At 34.3% G+C, this 17,837-nt stretch overlaps 2 protein-coding genes across 7 annotated transcripts; both read right to left on the reverse strand.

The window, feature by feature from the left end:
• Positions 1-3,510: 3,510 nt before the first annotated feature.
• LOC108214494 (protein trichome birefringence-like 19) lies at positions 3,511-11,840 on the reverse strand. Of its 3 annotated transcripts, none has more exons than XM_017386505.2 (4): positions 11,104-11,840; positions 5,621-7,191; positions 4,705-4,758; positions 3,511-3,849 (listed from the first exon to the last, which is right to left on the reverse strand). In XM_017386505.2, the coding sequence occupies exons 1-2, from the start codon at positions 11,608-11,610 to the stop codon at positions 6,370-6,372; spliced, it is 1,329 nt and encodes a 442-aa protein (XP_017241994.1). In that variant the 5' UTR covers positions 11,611-11,840; the 3' UTR covers positions 3,511-3,849; positions 4,705-4,758; positions 5,621-6,369. The 3 variants fall into 3 exon arrangements, with proteins under 3 accessions (XP_017241994.1, XP_063945133.1, XP_063945132.1); XM_064089063.1 differs by having other exon boundaries at positions 3,511-3,845; positions 11,104-11,770; XM_064089062.1 differs by having other exon boundaries at positions 4,705-4,855; positions 11,104-11,770.
• A 3,674-nt stretch (positions 11,841-15,514) lies between these two features.
• On the reverse strand, positions 15,515-17,828 carry LOC108213370 (acetylajmalan esterase). Of its 4 annotated transcripts, none has more exons than XM_064089067.1 (6): positions 17,102-17,828; positions 16,576-16,788; positions 16,343-16,491; positions 16,149-16,203; positions 15,936-16,044; positions 15,515-15,846 (listed from the first exon to the last, which is right to left on the reverse strand). In XM_064089067.1, the coding sequence occupies exons 1-6, from the start codon at positions 17,373-17,375 to the stop codon at positions 15,840-15,842; spliced, it is 807 nt and encodes a 268-aa protein (XP_063945137.1). In that variant the 5' UTR covers positions 17,376-17,828; the 3' UTR covers positions 15,515-15,839. The 4 variants fall into 4 exon arrangements, with proteins under 4 accessions (XP_063945137.1, XP_063945135.1, XP_063945134.1 ...); XM_064089065.1 differs by having other exon boundaries at positions 15,515-15,853; positions 17,102-17,827; XM_064089064.1 differs by having other exon boundaries at positions 15,936-16,203; positions 17,102-17,823.
• Between the last annotated feature and the right edge of the window lie 9 nt (positions 17,829-17,837).

Consider the following 17,837-nt stretch of genomic DNA (forward strand, 5'->3'; position numbering starts at 1 on the left):
CAGAATTGTATTTTAAAATTTTTTTGAAATATATGCTAAAAATAACGTATACAACCGAAGAGAAAGAATGGAGAATGTTGTATTTGGATATAGGATGCATATGAGCTGGATACATGTGGCCAAACTGTATGTACGTACTGATAATATTGGTGCAACACATGGAACTCATTTTGTACAGGTTACTGGGACATGTATAAACTATTGTTACATTAACATAGCAACCCTGTAGTTAAATATTGTTTTGTTAGTATCTTTGAACTTAAAGCTGACAAAGCACTACAGACACTGTTGTAATAATATTCCCCTCTAATCTCTAACCCTAATCTTTTTCTTAAGGCCTTCTTGAAACCGACAATGCCAAGGATTAAGATAATTTCCAAAATAATTAAAAGAAAACGTGTAATATTACTGTTCCTAAAGCGACTTTCAGAAAGGTTGGATATGGAATCAATATTGCTCTAGTTTACCTATAAGTGTACTAATGTCATTTTCAGATTTATCATTTGGGATTGCTTTGTTTGGCTTGCCCAAAACAATAAACTTGCTACTTCATATATTAATGACTTGCTAGTTAAAGTTAATATCTGTACAGATGATGCTGCGACTGAAATTTGCTGAGACGTACTTGTCATCGTGTCAAAACTTGTTATCGACAAACCAACGTAAAAGATGTTTGATTCATGGTTAATAAGTCCGATTAATGAATATCAAAACTTCAATCCCTGGTATTAGTTTGAATTAGTTATATGATTGTATCGGATGAGAATCTCATTCTTTTAGATGGTCAAAATCGTAGCACTCTCGTATTTTCAGTAAAAATCCAAAGTTCGTACCACTCTCGTGTTTTAAGTAAAAATTCAAGTGTGTCCTAAACTAGTTTTAAGTTAAAAATTAAGTCAAGTCATCCAACAAGTTAGGCTAATGTGTACCGACAATCCCTTGTTATTGACCATTCTTAGTTATATAGTGTCAAGTTTGAACAATCTTTGAGCTTTGCTTTATCGCTGATTGAAGTGTTTAAACCAAAAGATGCATCTTAATTTTATATGCACAAGTAGTGTTTAGATATTGCGTAAAACGCAGAGTGGTTGGCGGTGTATAATAATTGACTAAAGAACATGCACTGAGAAGAGAAGCAAGTATCATGGACTAGTGTCTGATGAGATGCCTTTTCTTCCTTTAACAGCTCAATGGAGATGGAGCAATTTAAACAAAACAATCCGTTTCTTAATTGTATATTAATCATTTTATGCATGAATTGCCAGCTTAGAGAAATAGGATCATATATAGAAAATATAGTTTTTCCTGCAGTTGAATGCTATATATATAAATTGATAGTTTTTGTCAAATTAAAATTTATACAATCTCAACATAATTATGGTTGAAAATAAATCTTGTAAAAGTGAAATGATTTATTATGATGGTCATTTGCAATGGAATATGGCATTACAGAATAAAAGAAAGCTGGTGGTTGTAGTGCCAGGAGAAAAGTAATCTAAAGCTACTGGGGAATTATTCTTGGGAAAGAATTGAGATGCCTTTTCTGAAAGTTCATCATTATGAGGTTGATGAGTTAACTACTTTAGCAGTATTATTCGAACCATTATTGATATCAGTAATTGCTAACATGATTAGGTTCACTAATAAATCAGTTGGATTGCTTAATTACTTCACTGTATATCACAGAAAAATGTATTATTAGTGATATAAATCCACTTTTTAAAAATATGATAACGGACAGAAGGATAAAAATAAGTTCCAAATTATCAGAAAAGTGGTCAAACTTATGGTCCGCTTTTCAAAAGTGTGGCTTTCGTTAGTGACATTTAACGGGAGCCACACTTTTAAAAATCAGAATCAAAATTTGGTCATTTTTTTTAAAATTTGAAACTCTGATGCAAATTTTGACCACAACTCTCAAGTTTACTGAATGTTTCATATAAGTATGTCAAGACCGACTCCATATTGACAAGCAATGTAAATATGTAATCAAACATGAGTGTCTTTAGCTCGGAAGCAAGGTTCGGAGATTATTAATTTATAGTCTCAGATATTAATAGATAAATCATTTATTCCAATTTCGAAGAGTTTTTGTGGAATGCACAGGATTAACAATGTTAAATGTAACTTAAAACGGTGACTAAATAATTGTGATCAAGACTCCGGTGAGTTGTAGCAAGGACGAAGTCAAATCATTCTAGCTTCATCATTGTCTCATCTTTAACCTTCTTTCTTTTCAAAATAGATGGCAACTTTGTCTGTTTCTTAGCCTTTTCCAAAAGGCATCTTCCACCAACTTTTAATCACTTCTTAACCCCATGCAAATTCGCGATTAATTATACAGCTAACCATCTCCATAAATTTGAATAACCGACTTGATTACAAATTTGAATTTCATGGCTCAATTTTAAGGAAATTAATTAGTAGGAAACTAAAGCAGCTTTAAGTTTGTTATCAAGTCAAGCTCAATGAGGAGATGATAGTTACACATTAATAATTGTAGGTTGATTGGATTAATAATAATTAATATTTGAACGAGCAGTGGGCAAGATGTCACTGCAAAATTTGTAGTGATCTTCTTCTTCTCAATCACTGAACTGGCAAAATTGACTTGTGGACCAATCCTGCTAAATTATATTATTGGCGAATCGATGCGATTAATAATACTCCCCCATTTGATTATGATGTGTAGATGCCACACATTTTATATATATTGCTCGATTGCCTTTCTCTTTTCTTAGATTTCTTATATATCATCCCCAAATTATTAGACGAATATAAAGCAACGATTACATGATTCAGGAGTCGAAATCGATTTACATTCATTACTACAGGGAGCATTATTTGGTCTGCGTACATCATATCCTTTCCGACTTAACCGAGTCTATATGAACAAAATTATGGTTACCGGGGACCGGCAACGAATACGACCACTCGAACAAGAAGATTGACGTCCGTAGACTGTAGTAACTTTATTTACGTTGAGGCCCAGAAGATAAGGCCGCCTATAAGCAGCCAAACACAAAGAAAACGTCGAATATATGAACCCCACCTTCTTTGTCCATGATTCTCCATGTCCCCACTCAATGTTGCCCATGTCGCCTTTCATCCACATTTTCATTTTGGCCCTCTAATCTCTTATCTCATTTCCACCTGTAAAACAATAATAACTTATCATCCTAAATTATTTTTATGCTTCATGTCCTCGGAATTATTACACTTATAATTGAATTGCATGTGTCTAGCTTTACTCTGGCCTTATGTTGTGTTTGGTTGGGAGGAATGAAATTTGTTAAGAATGGAATGAGATTAGGAATGGAATGGTGAGAGAATGGAAAGAAGGTTGAATGGAATGATCAATTCAAAACTCTTGTTTGGTTCATTTTTTTTATGATTGGAATGGAATGAACCATTCCATTCATTTGAGTTGTTTGGTTACTCAAAGGAATGGAATGGTAATTAATTATTTTTTTATCAAATTTTTTTCATATAAAATTTTAACTTCCAGAATTTATAAATCAAATAGACAAATGGATTAATTTCATGTCAATAGCATACTTCACATTTCATTACACAAATTAGTAGCAACTTAATCAACTATAATATATATTAAAAATTTACAAAAAAAATCCAAACTTTGGCCACTACTAATTCTCCTTCATAATTTACAAATAAAATACAAAAATTCTCCAAGAAGAGGTCAAGATTCCGAACTATTACTAGCCCTCCCACTTCTCCAGCATGACCAAGTCCACTTTCCAAGCCAGCATCAGGGAATAAAGCACTCTGAACAATATCAGAAATTTAAGATGAAGCCGCATTCAGTCTAAGATGCAGGTTCAGATCTGGCTGCGAACAAATTTAGTAGTTTAGCCAAAATTCAGAAAATTGAATGAACTGCAGAGTAAAGAACTTGACAGGAAACTTTGTTAGTCCACATTGACAAAACTGCAGAGTCTAAGATGCATTTTTCGAGTGCTCAAATAGACCAGGTATCACGTTTTAGTGCATGAAATGGCATCTACAGTGACAAAAAGTGAGTCATTACAATACAGCCCCATGTAAAAGATGAAAGGTAAGTGTGTATGTGCAACACTAGATGATACGACAATAATGGTCAAAAATAAACCAAGTGCAAATGCTTTGTAAAATATATATTTGTACACACCAGAAACTTATAAAGAATACAGGAGTACAAGGAAATGACAAGAGTTTGGTTTAACTTTAACTAGCCAGTTGAGAGTGAGATTATCAGTCCAACAGTTTGGTCATCATATATATAAATTAAGACATATTCAAAAGTAAACATTAATTTTCTATAATGTAGAACCTTGTGACAGCAATCAACGAACAAAATAGCAGAGTAAATAATTTAGAGTGTCACAACATGATCTAAATAACACAAGAGAGATTGTAGAAAACCAGGATGAGAAGTTCGTCAAAAAGTGTGTGCTCCTGATGACTAAACTAGCAACAGATGAAGATTCTACTTGGCAAAGAACAGAATATCAGATAAAACTATAATTTTATAAAATCTGCAGCACCTCAACAACATAAAATCATATGAACTCAGGACACATAATGATAAATCATATGAACTCAGCAACGCAGATTTATATGAATTAACCAAGATAAAAAGCCACCCAACAAAGCTATCTCCTGTGCAATTAATCACAATTTTCTTAATCAGTTCCGGTGTCTTACCTCTGTTAACAGAACCACCTTCAGCATCCTTTTCCTCAACAGGCTCAGGTTTCTCTGCCATAAGCACAAACCCGCCAAATTAGATCATCTAATAGAGTAAAATCCGTAAAATAAGGTTCAGATTACATCCGAAGTTGAGTCGACACAGCAACTGCTAAGAAAGATTTAGGCCTAATTATTCTTATGTTTCCCTTATGTTAACAAGATGAAGCTCCAGCAAACCATTATAATAAAGCTCAAATTTTGCATAACAGAAATCAGCTAGGCAATTCACAGAAACCATTATAATAAACCATCTGAGCTAGCATAACAGAAATGTTGGATTAAAAAAATCAGTTTTAAAAGGTAATGAATCCGGATTAGACCCCCATTACAATTTCTCTGGCATATCAGTTAGGACAATATAAATGAATGGACTTCCATACAATTTAGTACCACCAAAATTTAAAAATTAGAGTCAAGAAACCTATGAAAATCAGGACCAAACCCACAGCCAAACATGGCATCAGCCTTGTCTAAAACATAACACAAATATACTTGTGAATATAAGCAATCATATAGTTAAAAATAGAATCCTTGATTATAAGAGCCCCTGTGGACCTCCTGTAGATTCACTGTATAACACAAATTATCTAGCTTAACACATTCTCTGTATCGGCCTACTGACACATACTCCATCAGAGAATAAATCAAGCACAGGCAATTCTCATTGTTCTAAGAGGCATTTCATCAAACACGTAATACACATGGTGAAACACAAGCATCTAATCCGAAATGAGCAACTGCCCTAGGCACATCCATACACCGAAATCGCATAAATTAGCTAGATTGACAAATGATTTATCGAAATCAATCGACATAAAAACACATAAATTAGCAAGAATAATGAAGAAATTTAAATGGATGGAAATCAAACCTGTTTATTTAGATAAATTGAGGTTTGAAAATGTTAAGAATGGTAGATCAATGAAAACGAGACATATTCGTTGATGATTGCAGATTCGGTAGAGTTCGAAGCTCGCTGAGAATCGCCGGACATGGATACAATGGACAGTTTTTGTATATGTTGATTTTGTGCGGGAGCAGAGAAGAGAATGGAATGGAGCTGTCCCTTTGTTTTGTTCGAGAATAGGTTGTATACTGCCGGTCCAGAATGGAATGATTTAAAGAATGGACCATTCCATTCTTTTGGCCCAACCAAACAACAAAATTTTTTGATGGGCTGAATGGACCATTCCATTCTCTCCGAAACTCATTCCATTCAGGCCAACCAAACAGAGCATTAAAGTTTTATCATCATACTTTTACCTTTGGATCCAACCATATGATTGTAATTTGTACAGGTGAATATTTGAATCCATAACTGTTTTTGGGTAAAAATTACAAAAAATATGAAGTGAAGCTCGACAAATTTACAACAGCATTTATATAGCACAGATCAAACAGTTTATATAGTACATTCTTCTGTTGACCTTAGCATGCCTTATATGTTGTCCTCATATCTGTATTAAATACAACAAGGATATGTAATACTTGGCCCCCCCATACATAACTTTTAGGCAACAACACAATTCATGTAACAGAGCCTCCTCAAGGCTCTGGTTTAAGGGGGTGAAGAAAAATCAAGTGATAAAAAAGAATGGAATATTTCCAAGAAACAAAAGTCTATTTGATCCTATCTTTCCCCACTTTTTGTGGTAAATTTTCCCTGAACGATCTCCAGTTTTCGGTTTTAAACATCTGAAGCAAGAAATCGCTCCATGTATCGATTGGTCCGGGCAAGCACCAATGGACACAGTCATTATACAATGTCACATTTTCATTAGGCCAATGACCATATCTACTGGGATGCCCATCTGGTCTCAACAACATTGCTGGGGTCAGATCTAACAACCTGAATTTTTTCCCATTTTGTCTGGCCACTTTCTCTGCTGCCTTGTATTCCTCGAGCTGTGTCATGTACAATTCCAAATTTAATCCTTCCAAACTTACCTCGTTGCTCCGATACGGTTTTTGCCTCTTGCAATTTCCGCCGGCATTCCACTCTCCACCTTCGAAATGCATCGGTGCAAAAGTTCTTAGAAATGTGACACCTTTAAAATTTTGTAAGCTATTAATTGCTTTAAAGGCTGTTCGGAAGGCTTTACGATATCCATAAGTCATTGGATAATCGGTAACATTATCAACCTGACAGAATCGACACCCGATTATTTTCTGCTTTTCAAAGTATACTCCCGGTCGACTGAACCAGTGACCGGCATTGATGATGACATAATCGAAATCTTGAATCCCAGTCGTCCATTTTTCATCAAATTCATCCAGATAGAGATTGAAGAGACCCGTGTGAGTCGGACCATCCGCATTTGCTTGTTCAGCTTTGACCAGAAAAGGCGACCAGAATGTGGCGAGGGTGAAATTGTAATCAACATATTTCCACCGTTTGAAATTTTCATCTGGTGAGTATGAATCATCTACAGGGTACACAACCTGAAAAATATCATCCAAATAAAATTTTAAATCTCGCGACAGCACCAAATGTATTGTTTTTTAACTAATAATAATGCAAAACAAAAAATACATCCACAGTAAATTTGCATTGTTTTGATCTAATACTTGACTAATTATTCTACATATGTCCATATATAGCGTAGTCAGATTGAGATTACAAAATATTCAAGTAATTAAAGTATATAATTGTTAACGAGATGTTTCTATGTCACAAATATTCCAAATTTGTGAACAAAGTCACATGAACTTATATGTCTTTGGAATTATGGTCAACAAATGATGATACATGGTCACCCTGAAACATACTCCTGCATACAGACTGAGTGTATATGGTCACAAGCTCACAGAGTTACAGCTGTAACTGGCAAGGTGTAGACCAACAGGAGAGGAGGCTACAGTATGTTGAGCGAGGAGCCCACTTGCCAGGCTTGCGACGATTCTCACAACAAAATTACCACCAGTTTATTATTATTCCTGACTCGAAAGAGATTTTAATTACCTTCCGTACTTCATCAACTATAACATTAAAATGATTTTATAAGAAAGGTTGTATACATAATACAGTTCTATCTTCAAAACAGCTAATTAAAGACCATGTTAGTGTAAGAAATTGGCAGGAAAAGCAGATCTGGTCTTATAAATTATAAAACGGATCTCAAATCCATATCTTTCAAAGAGTGGAGCATAAATCTTACTCGGCGGTACACAAACTCTCGTATAGCTTGGGTGGGATAACAATTCCAAAACTGTCGCTTAGAAATACTCTATATGGCCAAACTGATCGAAAATGATAATAGAAAGAAAAAAAATGACATGAATTATTAGTCTGATTTAAGAGTCTATTCCAGCCTATACATTTCTGTGAGTATGAAAGGGCAAACACCCCACCACTTCCTTTTTCTATTAATTATAGTTTCTGCATGTGTATATCTTCCATATAATCCTTTTCATCCCCTCAATAATGGATATTCTGATTTCGGACTGCCACCAAAGTGAGACAAGACTTGCACATTGTATTATTGATATCTTTAACTAAATTTGTATAAGAAAATGGCTTCATATATAAATCACATCAGCTTCAATCCAAAGCTTGAAATTAACCACACAAAAAAACTATATGTAAAACCTTCGAAATCTCACACAGCTTTCTGCACGATTGTGGGAAATAGTGTAATATATAAAGTTACTGTATACATTCAGTTTCGATTAATTAATAAAATTTAACACTCCCGACATTGTTAATTTATTGAATTTTACTGTATGTCACATGATAGTTCTTGTAATGGCTATATCAAATATAATACTGCAAGTTTTAGAGGATGCTAAAAGTTCCTATTATCTTCTCTAATATCCTTCGTTTGCTTTCTTTTCTTCAATGTTTTTCCATTAATTCTCCAATTTATCAAATCTAGTCATGGCGTTTAATAATAAAGTATTAAGAAATAATCAGGGGTTTCGGTTAAATTATTACTAATTGTAACCAATCATACTTCTAAATCTGTCAATATTTGGTGTCTCTGTAGTTTACGAGGGTGATTGGTTGGGCTTATAACCCTAGCTTCTGGGCTTTTGAGTCAGAAGTAGCTTATTCATACTTATTATGTAACGAACTTTTAAGTCAATTCCTGAATTTATAAGTTAGAAGTAACTTATTCGTACTGTTTATGTAATGAACTTTTAAGTCAATTCCTGATTTTATAAGTTGGAATCTGGGAAGTTGAAAATCCTACCTTCTCTCTCTTTCTTTTTCACTGACTTGTTTTTTTTTTTAAATTTGATTTTACAAATACGTAGAGGATCACTTTAAAGGATAATTATAATAATTTATTATTATATTAATAATTTGTATACCCAATACATTGTAAATACCAAAAAAAATATCCAAACATATAGAATAAAAGTTACTTCTCATTTATAAGTCTTTTAAATCACGACAAACAACCCCTGTATATATTTATTTGAAAGGGAAATGAAATAAGGGTACTGGTCATGTTAAATAACATATGGTTTTGTGACCGTTGGATGCATATCCAGCGGCCAGAGCTAGACGGGGAAAATGTGTCTAACGCGTTAGACATATGTTCCTCGTCTAGCGGTTAAAAACCAACCGCTAGACGTGTTAAAATTTTGTTATAATCCTGGCCGCTGGATATGCATCCAACGGCCAGAAAACCATGGGCCAATTAACCAGTCCACAGCCATCGACGGCCAGAAAACCATGGGCCAATTAACCAGTCCACAGCCATCGATGACTGTGGACCAGGACCCATGAAATAAAATACTACTCTAGTACTCACTCTGTCCCATGAAATAGTATATGTATGAGATGTGTCAAGTAAGTTAAGAAAATGTGCCAACAAGGTATTGGTGTGGTAGTAAAGCTCTTGTACCCCTTTGCGGGAGGTCGACTCCCCACGTGTGCGTGTGAATTTAGTAAAGAAAGAAAAAGAGTAGATGAGGTGATAAGAGTAATTAATATTTAATATGTAAAATGAGTGTAGTGCGGATAAACGGACGGAAACAACTAAATTTACTCCCTCCGTCCCTCTGAGTAGTATACATTGGGGGACGGGGACGCGGCACGGACTTTAATGCTCCTGTAAAGTGTAATTGTGTAATTTATTTTTAAATTTTTTTTTTCTGAATTAAAGTTTGGATGTTATATTTTTATTCAGAAAAAGAAAATCTCAAAAATAAGTTACGGAACTATATTTTAAAAGAGCATTGAAATGCGTGTCGAGCAGTTGAAAAGAAACGTATACAATCAAATGGGACAGAGAGAGTAATATATAAAATTAGGTGGGTACAACGAAAGAAAGTAGATGATGTAATTTAATTTTTTTATTATTATTGGATTATATATAATTGGGTGGGACGTCCAACTTAATTGAGCTATGTTTGTGATTTTGACAGAGGTACAGTAATAGGATTTGGTCGAGGCGTTGAGCAAGGCCGACTTGGTACAAGTCTCTGACAACATTTGTCCACAAAAATGGAGTGTTGAGGAAGTATATGTTGACTTTAGCAGCTTAATTACCGCTCAACCACAACTTGACGACTTGTATAAAGGGTGGCGATCTAGCTCTTACTTCAATATCCTAGCTCTATTTTTAATGTTCTACAGTCACCCCGAATAAAGATGACTGCGAAAAGCTTGATAAATCTTCTTCACTTTGTCATCATCATAAACCGTGGACCTAAACAACTTGCAACTCCAAACTATTCGATCATAATTTATAAATCGAAAACAAAAGAAAATGGAAGCCAACAATTAATATGAGCAATGATGCCGATATTATCACTCAAAAGTGAGACTTGAAAATTTCAAAAATTACTTTTCAACTTCTGTAGGACTTTTTTTTACTTTCTTTACAGCGTAAATTTGGAATTAAGAGATTTTTTAGGGTAAGTGGATCAAATGGCTTTTTCCGTTTTCACGCAAACCTAATGGTTTTTGCTCGAATCCTAATTTTAAAGCTAAATTAACTGAATTATGAATACCTTAATTAACCTTGCAATTTATAAGTATGTCCCAGTGTTGAAACTTAAAAGCAGGAAACCCGGCAATAATAATAATAATATTCCAGATTTCAACTTAAGCTGTTAAGCAAACTCAGCAGTCTAATCATTCACGTGCACATCAGTTCACCTTTCAGTGTAAAATTTGTACTGTAGCTATCAATATAATAATATCATTATTCTCCCCTCCATAATTCACCTAATCTTGGAACTACGTGCTAACTTCAAATCTCGCTAATTATTGCATAGTTACTAAATCAACCTCATCCAAAGGACTAGGTAAAAATTTGTACACGACGTTGATGAATAATTGAATATGCATGGTGGCGGAAAATAAAAGAGAAATGATCAGTAACAATAAATTTTACGTACCCGTGACAACATACACATCAAAGACTGCATTTGATTTCTTCCGACCGAATCTCCGACGAAAGCCAAAGATTTACCTCGTACGATTTCGAGAAACTGGTAAGGATTAAATATGGGAAGATCGCAGCCGTCGGGCTTCCACCTCCATTTCATGAAGTCTGCATCGGGCCGGCCGTATTTCATGCAGTTTTGGTGTTCGTGAATGGCCCAACATGTTGTGTTTGTGTAATAAGGTGCATCGGGATTGGGGACCCACTCTCCGCTGAATATGTCGCATTTTTCATGTTCGGTGATTTTGATGGAATCGACGTCGGAGTGGGTGGTCGGAATGTGGGATTCCGGTGAGGTTTTGGAGAGGGGGGAGGGTGTGGAGGAGGGGCGGAAAGGGTAGTAGAGAGGAACGATGGTGAGGAGAAGTAGGGTGGCGGCTAGTAATATTATTACATTTGGGATTTTTTGTGTGCTTGTGTTTCTGGAACCGTAGGTATTTTCGGGGGGCTGGGATTTCATCGAGAGAGAGAGATTGAGAGAGAAAGAGAGAGAGAGAGAGAGAGGGGGGGGGAGAGGGCGATGGATTAGTTTGTGATGAAGAAGGGTGGTGGAAACAGACTTGGCATATATGAAGGTGCGATATGTTCAAAGTGTTGAATTTGATATATGTTGGTTAGATGCTGAAAATCTCGCAGCCTTGCATCACCGTTTCTTTTGTCCATACTGTCATAGAATCATTATTGTATGAATCTTTCTGCTTTTTAATTTATTTAGATACCACTTATATTATTTATATATTTTTAAATCTGTCTAAAGAAAAGAGATGAGATAGAAATAGTTTATACAGATCATGTGCGACTTACAAGGGATTGTGCTTTATGTGCCTAAAATTAAAAATGATGTACAATTGTCAAATTAAATTTTTTGCGAAAAAAATCTATTGCAGGAGCGCTTTTTTCGAACAAATATGGGAGAGAATCTCTCTGCCTACATATTTGGGAAACGGAGGAAGCTTCGAGTAGGCGTAAACGATGGGGCCGTTTGGGTTAGCTTAAAAAAAGTGACTTCTTGCTTATAGTAAACAAGTGGAGTAGAAGTGAGAAGTAAAGAAGTTAATAAAGTGTTTGGAAAATAAGCAGAAGCTGTGAGATAGAAGCTAGCATTCTCAGCTTTTTAAAAGTGCTTCTATTTCTTTACACAAACGGGTCAAGAGAAGCAGAAGCCAGAAGCAGCTTCTGCTTCTATGAACCAAACAGCCCCGATATCTATCTACCATGTAAAAGTTCTTTTTTCCTTGTTTAAGTGCTTTTGGAAGTAGTATCATATTTTTTCCAAAATGCTTTACTTTCCTTGTTTGCTCAATAGCCCAACAATGTTCGTAATTTGGTTGAAATATCACATCGCAAAAAGAAAGACAACAATTTCTAAGAAGAGAGAAAGGAGCTTACCTCGTGGTTATTTGTTAATAATAGCATCATTACGCATATGATCAATATAGAATCCCCTTGTGTGTCGGTGTTAATTTAAACAACTCTCTACTAAGCAATTCTCGTACATGATCTGCTCTTAATGCATAAAAGAATGTATATTTACATGTTCTATAGTATATCAGTGTGCTTATATACGTGAACTTGATATTTTATATATAATTATGGTGTATATAAAAATACTTTTATTTATTATTTTTTAAATTTTTATGATTAGAAATATATACCATACATTCTTATCCACAAAATTTAAATTCAATAAATATTATAGAAGAGTGTGTCTATAATTTAAATTGCATGTCCAAATCAAAAATAACCGTGAAAGTAGATAATATAAACAAATAAATATTTGTAATTAATCTTTTTTTTTCTTTAATCACCATGTAAGGCAGTTTACATGTCGTAATCGTGCTATTCGGTCAACCGTTTTGGCTGATTCTTGCTGACCTGAAACATTGGGTTAGTTGTGTATTAAAATTTTTACAATATGAAAGTCTTGCTGGATTAGTTGAAATCATGAATCAGCTTAATATAATTTTATATTTAGAAATGAAATTAGGTGTAACGACGATCCCTATTTTACTTTTAATTTAGCTGACTAAATTATGTGTGTAAAAGGTTGGCACTCATCACTATTAGATATTTTTTTTATCATGCAGTCAATCCATTTTTCATCTTTAAAAGAGATAATCAACCACCAGAATTTTTAAAAATTTGGAGAATTTTGATATTCTCAATTTAATTGAAATATCTAATTATGAACAATATTTTCTGTATGTAGTACGTATATGATCTCTGATATCTTAGATGTTTTTTTTTAACTTTGATACAATATGTGATTTTGACAGTGTTATATTATACACTGTAGATCCTAATCAAGTGATAATAATCGTCGGTCTAATGTACACGCATAGGAATAGTAAAAGCGACGGTTTTCTCTGCATAAAAAGTGCGATGCGAAAAGTCATTACCCGTAATATCTACGATCAACCATCAAATTCTTCTTCTTATATTCTCTTTTGTGTTGAGAGTCGACACCCGTAATTAGGGTTCAATCGTCACTTCTCCATCTTCTAAATATTATCTCGCTCACCAATTAACTCTTTCGTTCTCTCATCCCCTCTTTTATTTTACCCACATTTTAATAAAATCAGATCTAATCCTTTTTAGATTTGATCTTGTTCAGTATTTTGTTATGAAGTGAGTAACTCCTAACTCGGGCTCCGCTGGATATTTGTATATTTTATATTTACATCTGAATCAATGGCGTGTATGAGTGTATGACTGTGCTGCTAATATAAAAAATAAAATATAAAGATCTATCATGGGGTCGAAATCTAATTTGGTCATGATGTACAGTTACATATATTGACAAGTCGTATATAAATACATATATATTTTGGGTGCTGACAAATATGTATATATTTAAGCACACGCAGTGAACGTGTAGGAGGACGATGGTGATGAAGCTGTGGACACCTTCCAGTGGGGATAGATGGCTGTTTCATCAAACTCAAAAGCGAATCACGTGACCACATGTGCTTCTTTCTCGTTTTCGTTATCCTTTCTCTCTTCCTTTTTCCTTCTCATGATTATATGTTCTCTTTGGTTGCAAGAGAATCAGTGCAGAGGAACGGACGAACGGATTGAGAGAAAAATATAGTATTTTCTTCGTCTCAATTTATAGGTCCATTTTAGAAAAAAAAATTGTCCCAAAATATATGTCTCTCTCTTCTTTCAATACAAGTTTATCTACATATTAATTGTGATTTTTTTGAAACTCAAGACGGAGAGAATATAAAAATATGAAAGGTTGATAAACAAGAGTGTAAAAATGAAATCATAAATTACGCAACAAATTCCAAATTTGTGGCGCAATTTCAGTATAGACACTCAGGCTCATAATTAATGGAACAAGCAGCATTTTGGCCTTGTCATCTGTTGCAACTCTTGAGCGGAAAAAATTTTAGGCATTGTTTGAGAATTTGATGGTGGGGATTGAATCGTATGTTTTGATTAGTTAATTAAAAATTAAAATAAATATTTTAATTAATGAATTAAATTAGCGGTCTTTTGTAAAATAGTTTTTTGATTAGCTTTTTATGAATTTATGACACATACCAAAACTTGTAACTCAAAAAATCCTCGAAATAATTTTTTGAGTCCACTTTTATTTAATACTCACATCAACATTAACAGATTGAAATGGTTAAACTCCAAAAACACCTCAAACTTCTTATTTCAATTGAAGTAATTGGAATATTTGAATAGAATTTGCAGTCATGCTTGTGTTATTTAAGAGAGATTTATTAGCAATGGAAACATCTTGAGCTTGTTGCAGTCTTGCAGACCAAGAGTATCCAAGTTGAAATGGATTCATATTGGGCTGAGTAAAAACAATAGTTAAATGTTTGGGTCGAAATGTTAAATTTCTGGGCTTTAGAATAGAAAATCAACATGTTGAAATCATCTTCAAGCACAAAAAAATATATCATTCTTTCGTTAGCAAATAAATATACCAACTGATGGTTTAACCTATTGGAATTTCGGTTAATCAAAAAGGATTTAAAATATATTTTTAATCTAGTATGCTTAAAATGATTCAAATTGTATAAAAATACTAGTTTTTGTTGACTTAGAAATTCACACTATTATGACCAAAAAAAGAAAAGAAAATCACACTATTAAAAGTTCGATAAATTTAAGAACTTCCAAGGATTACAGGCCAATTATGATGGTGCAGTTTTTATGCGAATGATACAATAATGTTAAAGTTCTACAGTATTTACATTTAGCGACTGATGTTAGTTCTGCACGGGACTCAAAATAAATTCGGGCAACTTATAAATTTAGAACACAAATTCTTAATTCACATCAAGTATATATATATAAATTCATTCTCCTTGAAGAACTGAATCCGTATATTCCATCATGGCTTTAGTTTGTAAAAGTAACTTTTATTTAAATTGAAACAGCAAGCTATTACCCAGTTTCATATCACCTAAATACATTCTCAACCACTTAAAAGCATAATACTCGATCAAGATGCTGGACAGTGCAGCATTGGTGATATGTTGAGAATGAGCCACTCTGCTATATATTTGTAGGCTTGTTGTGTTAGATGAAGTCCATCCCAGTTTACGTACCGATCTGGATTCGAACATACCGGAACTCCAGCATTTCCACAAAACATTGTAAATCCGAAATTGTAATCGCCACCAGTTCCACAACAGGCTTTTAAGTTTTAACAACGAATCGGGATCAAATCCTAATTCCTATATATATGCGACCAAAAAATCAAAAACCTATCAATAATTTGGAAAAGAATCTCATATATAGATAGAGAGTGAAAGAAACCTGGGTGAATAGTAGGTGAAAAAAGGCGCTGGAAAGCAAAATACAGGTCCCCATAAACAATAGCAACGCTCGGGTTCTCTAACTGTAATTTTACAATCGCTACTCTTAACTGCAAGTTATAATAAACTGAAAGTTGATTGTAATCCCTCAGGCAATGGTTCAGGTCAAAAGAGCTGTTAGCTCGAAACGTGGTCAAGTAAGATGGCAGACAACCTATGGGAAAGTTTCCAGGAATCACAATATTACGAGCTCCAAGTTTGATGATTTCCTGTCGGTATTAATCAGTCGAGGAAAATGTCAGCAAGTAATAATCTATACGAAAGAACAAAAAAGTGCAGATGAGTTCTCTTGATTCTCTGAATCTCATTTGAAGTGTTGATTCTTAATATTATAAAAATCTTTCTTACTCTTGTAGCATTCATTATGGTTTGGACTACTTCCGGAACAAGATTCTTGGCCTCTTCAATACTCATACCACCGAAAAATGCATAATTAAATTCATTACCTCCAATTTCTCCCATAAAAAACAATGAATTCTTAAGTTTCTCCCTGCAATCTGAAAATAGCTTCCGTCAACCAAGTAAAATACAAATGCAGCATTTGTGACATAAACGCTAAATAAGCTGTGAACTTGATATACCTGCTTCGGACTTGCAGTAAGAAGAAAGGTAACGCGACATCCAACTCAACTGCACGTCCAGAGTACTATTTGTTCTCGCGCCAAATATATTCTTCCTGGCCAAAGTTTCGACAGAGAGTGCAGTTGCACCGACTACTGCAAAATTAATTCCGTAGGTGAAATCGGCATTCGTGTCCTCATACGGATTCAACAAAGGCAGACCGGCTGCAGATGCTGTCAAGTAAACAAATAACATAAAACATCAATTTATAATATAGTCCCCTGATTCATATCATGAATACACATAAATCTACACTAGCACACCCAGGGGCGGATCTAGAAATATTTTTTTAAAAGAGCACCAAGCAAATTTTTAAAAAACACTTATATATTTTCAGATTATCAAGGGGCACTTCTATAATTTTATTAAATTTAGAATATTGAAAAAACAAAAAAAAAATAGGAGGGGCACGTGTCCCCGTGCCTCTTACTAGATCCGTCTCTGAGCACACTAGCTAAGAAAATAAGTTTGGAGTTAATAACATACCAACATAGTCTATCATAAGCAGACCGTCACAATAGCGGCCTGTAGGTGTGTTTGAGTTTGACACTCCGTATGGCAGTCTACCAGAGCGGTCCAGTGGATTTTCGACGAGGAAATTTCCTGTGTCTGAAATAGAATCTCCGAACTGAAATATCTTGTCGAAGTTGCATCTACCAAACAAGGTTAATAGACTGGGATGATGTTCAGCTTGAGAAATGGACAACAGGCTAATCATATGAAGAAAAATGTACAGAATTGCTTTCGCTCTGGAAGCCATAATGTCTGAATACTAACTTCATTTGCCATGATAAGTTAAATACTTGAACTAAAACATCAAGTCGCAACACCATCACAAGTCGCAACATACACGACTAGAGGAGACCACAAGTTTACAACTGGGTTGATCTAAGCACGCCATCAACCACGCTGCCGTGCAAGTGCAAGTTCAACGATAATAACCATTGACTTACCTTAAAGATACCCGCTCGAACAAAATAATAAAATAAATCGAGTTTCAAATCTACCTGCTGGAACAAAATAAACAATAAAATGCACATATAACAGTTACCACAATTAATTATTTGCATCAATTCATATTTTGCACGTAAAATATTAATATTCACATAATTGTCGTAACTCATAAAATTATTTTTGAAAACCAATAAATTAGAATATAATATAAAATTACAAAATTACTCAATTTGCAAACTTTTTGAGTTTAGCTTACAAACCAGCTACT

Source organism: Daucus carota, chromosome 3 (genome assembly GCF_001625215.2).
Source record: "Daucus carota subsp. sativus chromosome 3, DH1 v3.0, whole genome shotgun sequence".
Lineage (NCBI taxonomy): Eukaryota > Viridiplantae > Streptophyta > Magnoliopsida > Apiales > Apiaceae > Daucus > Daucus carota.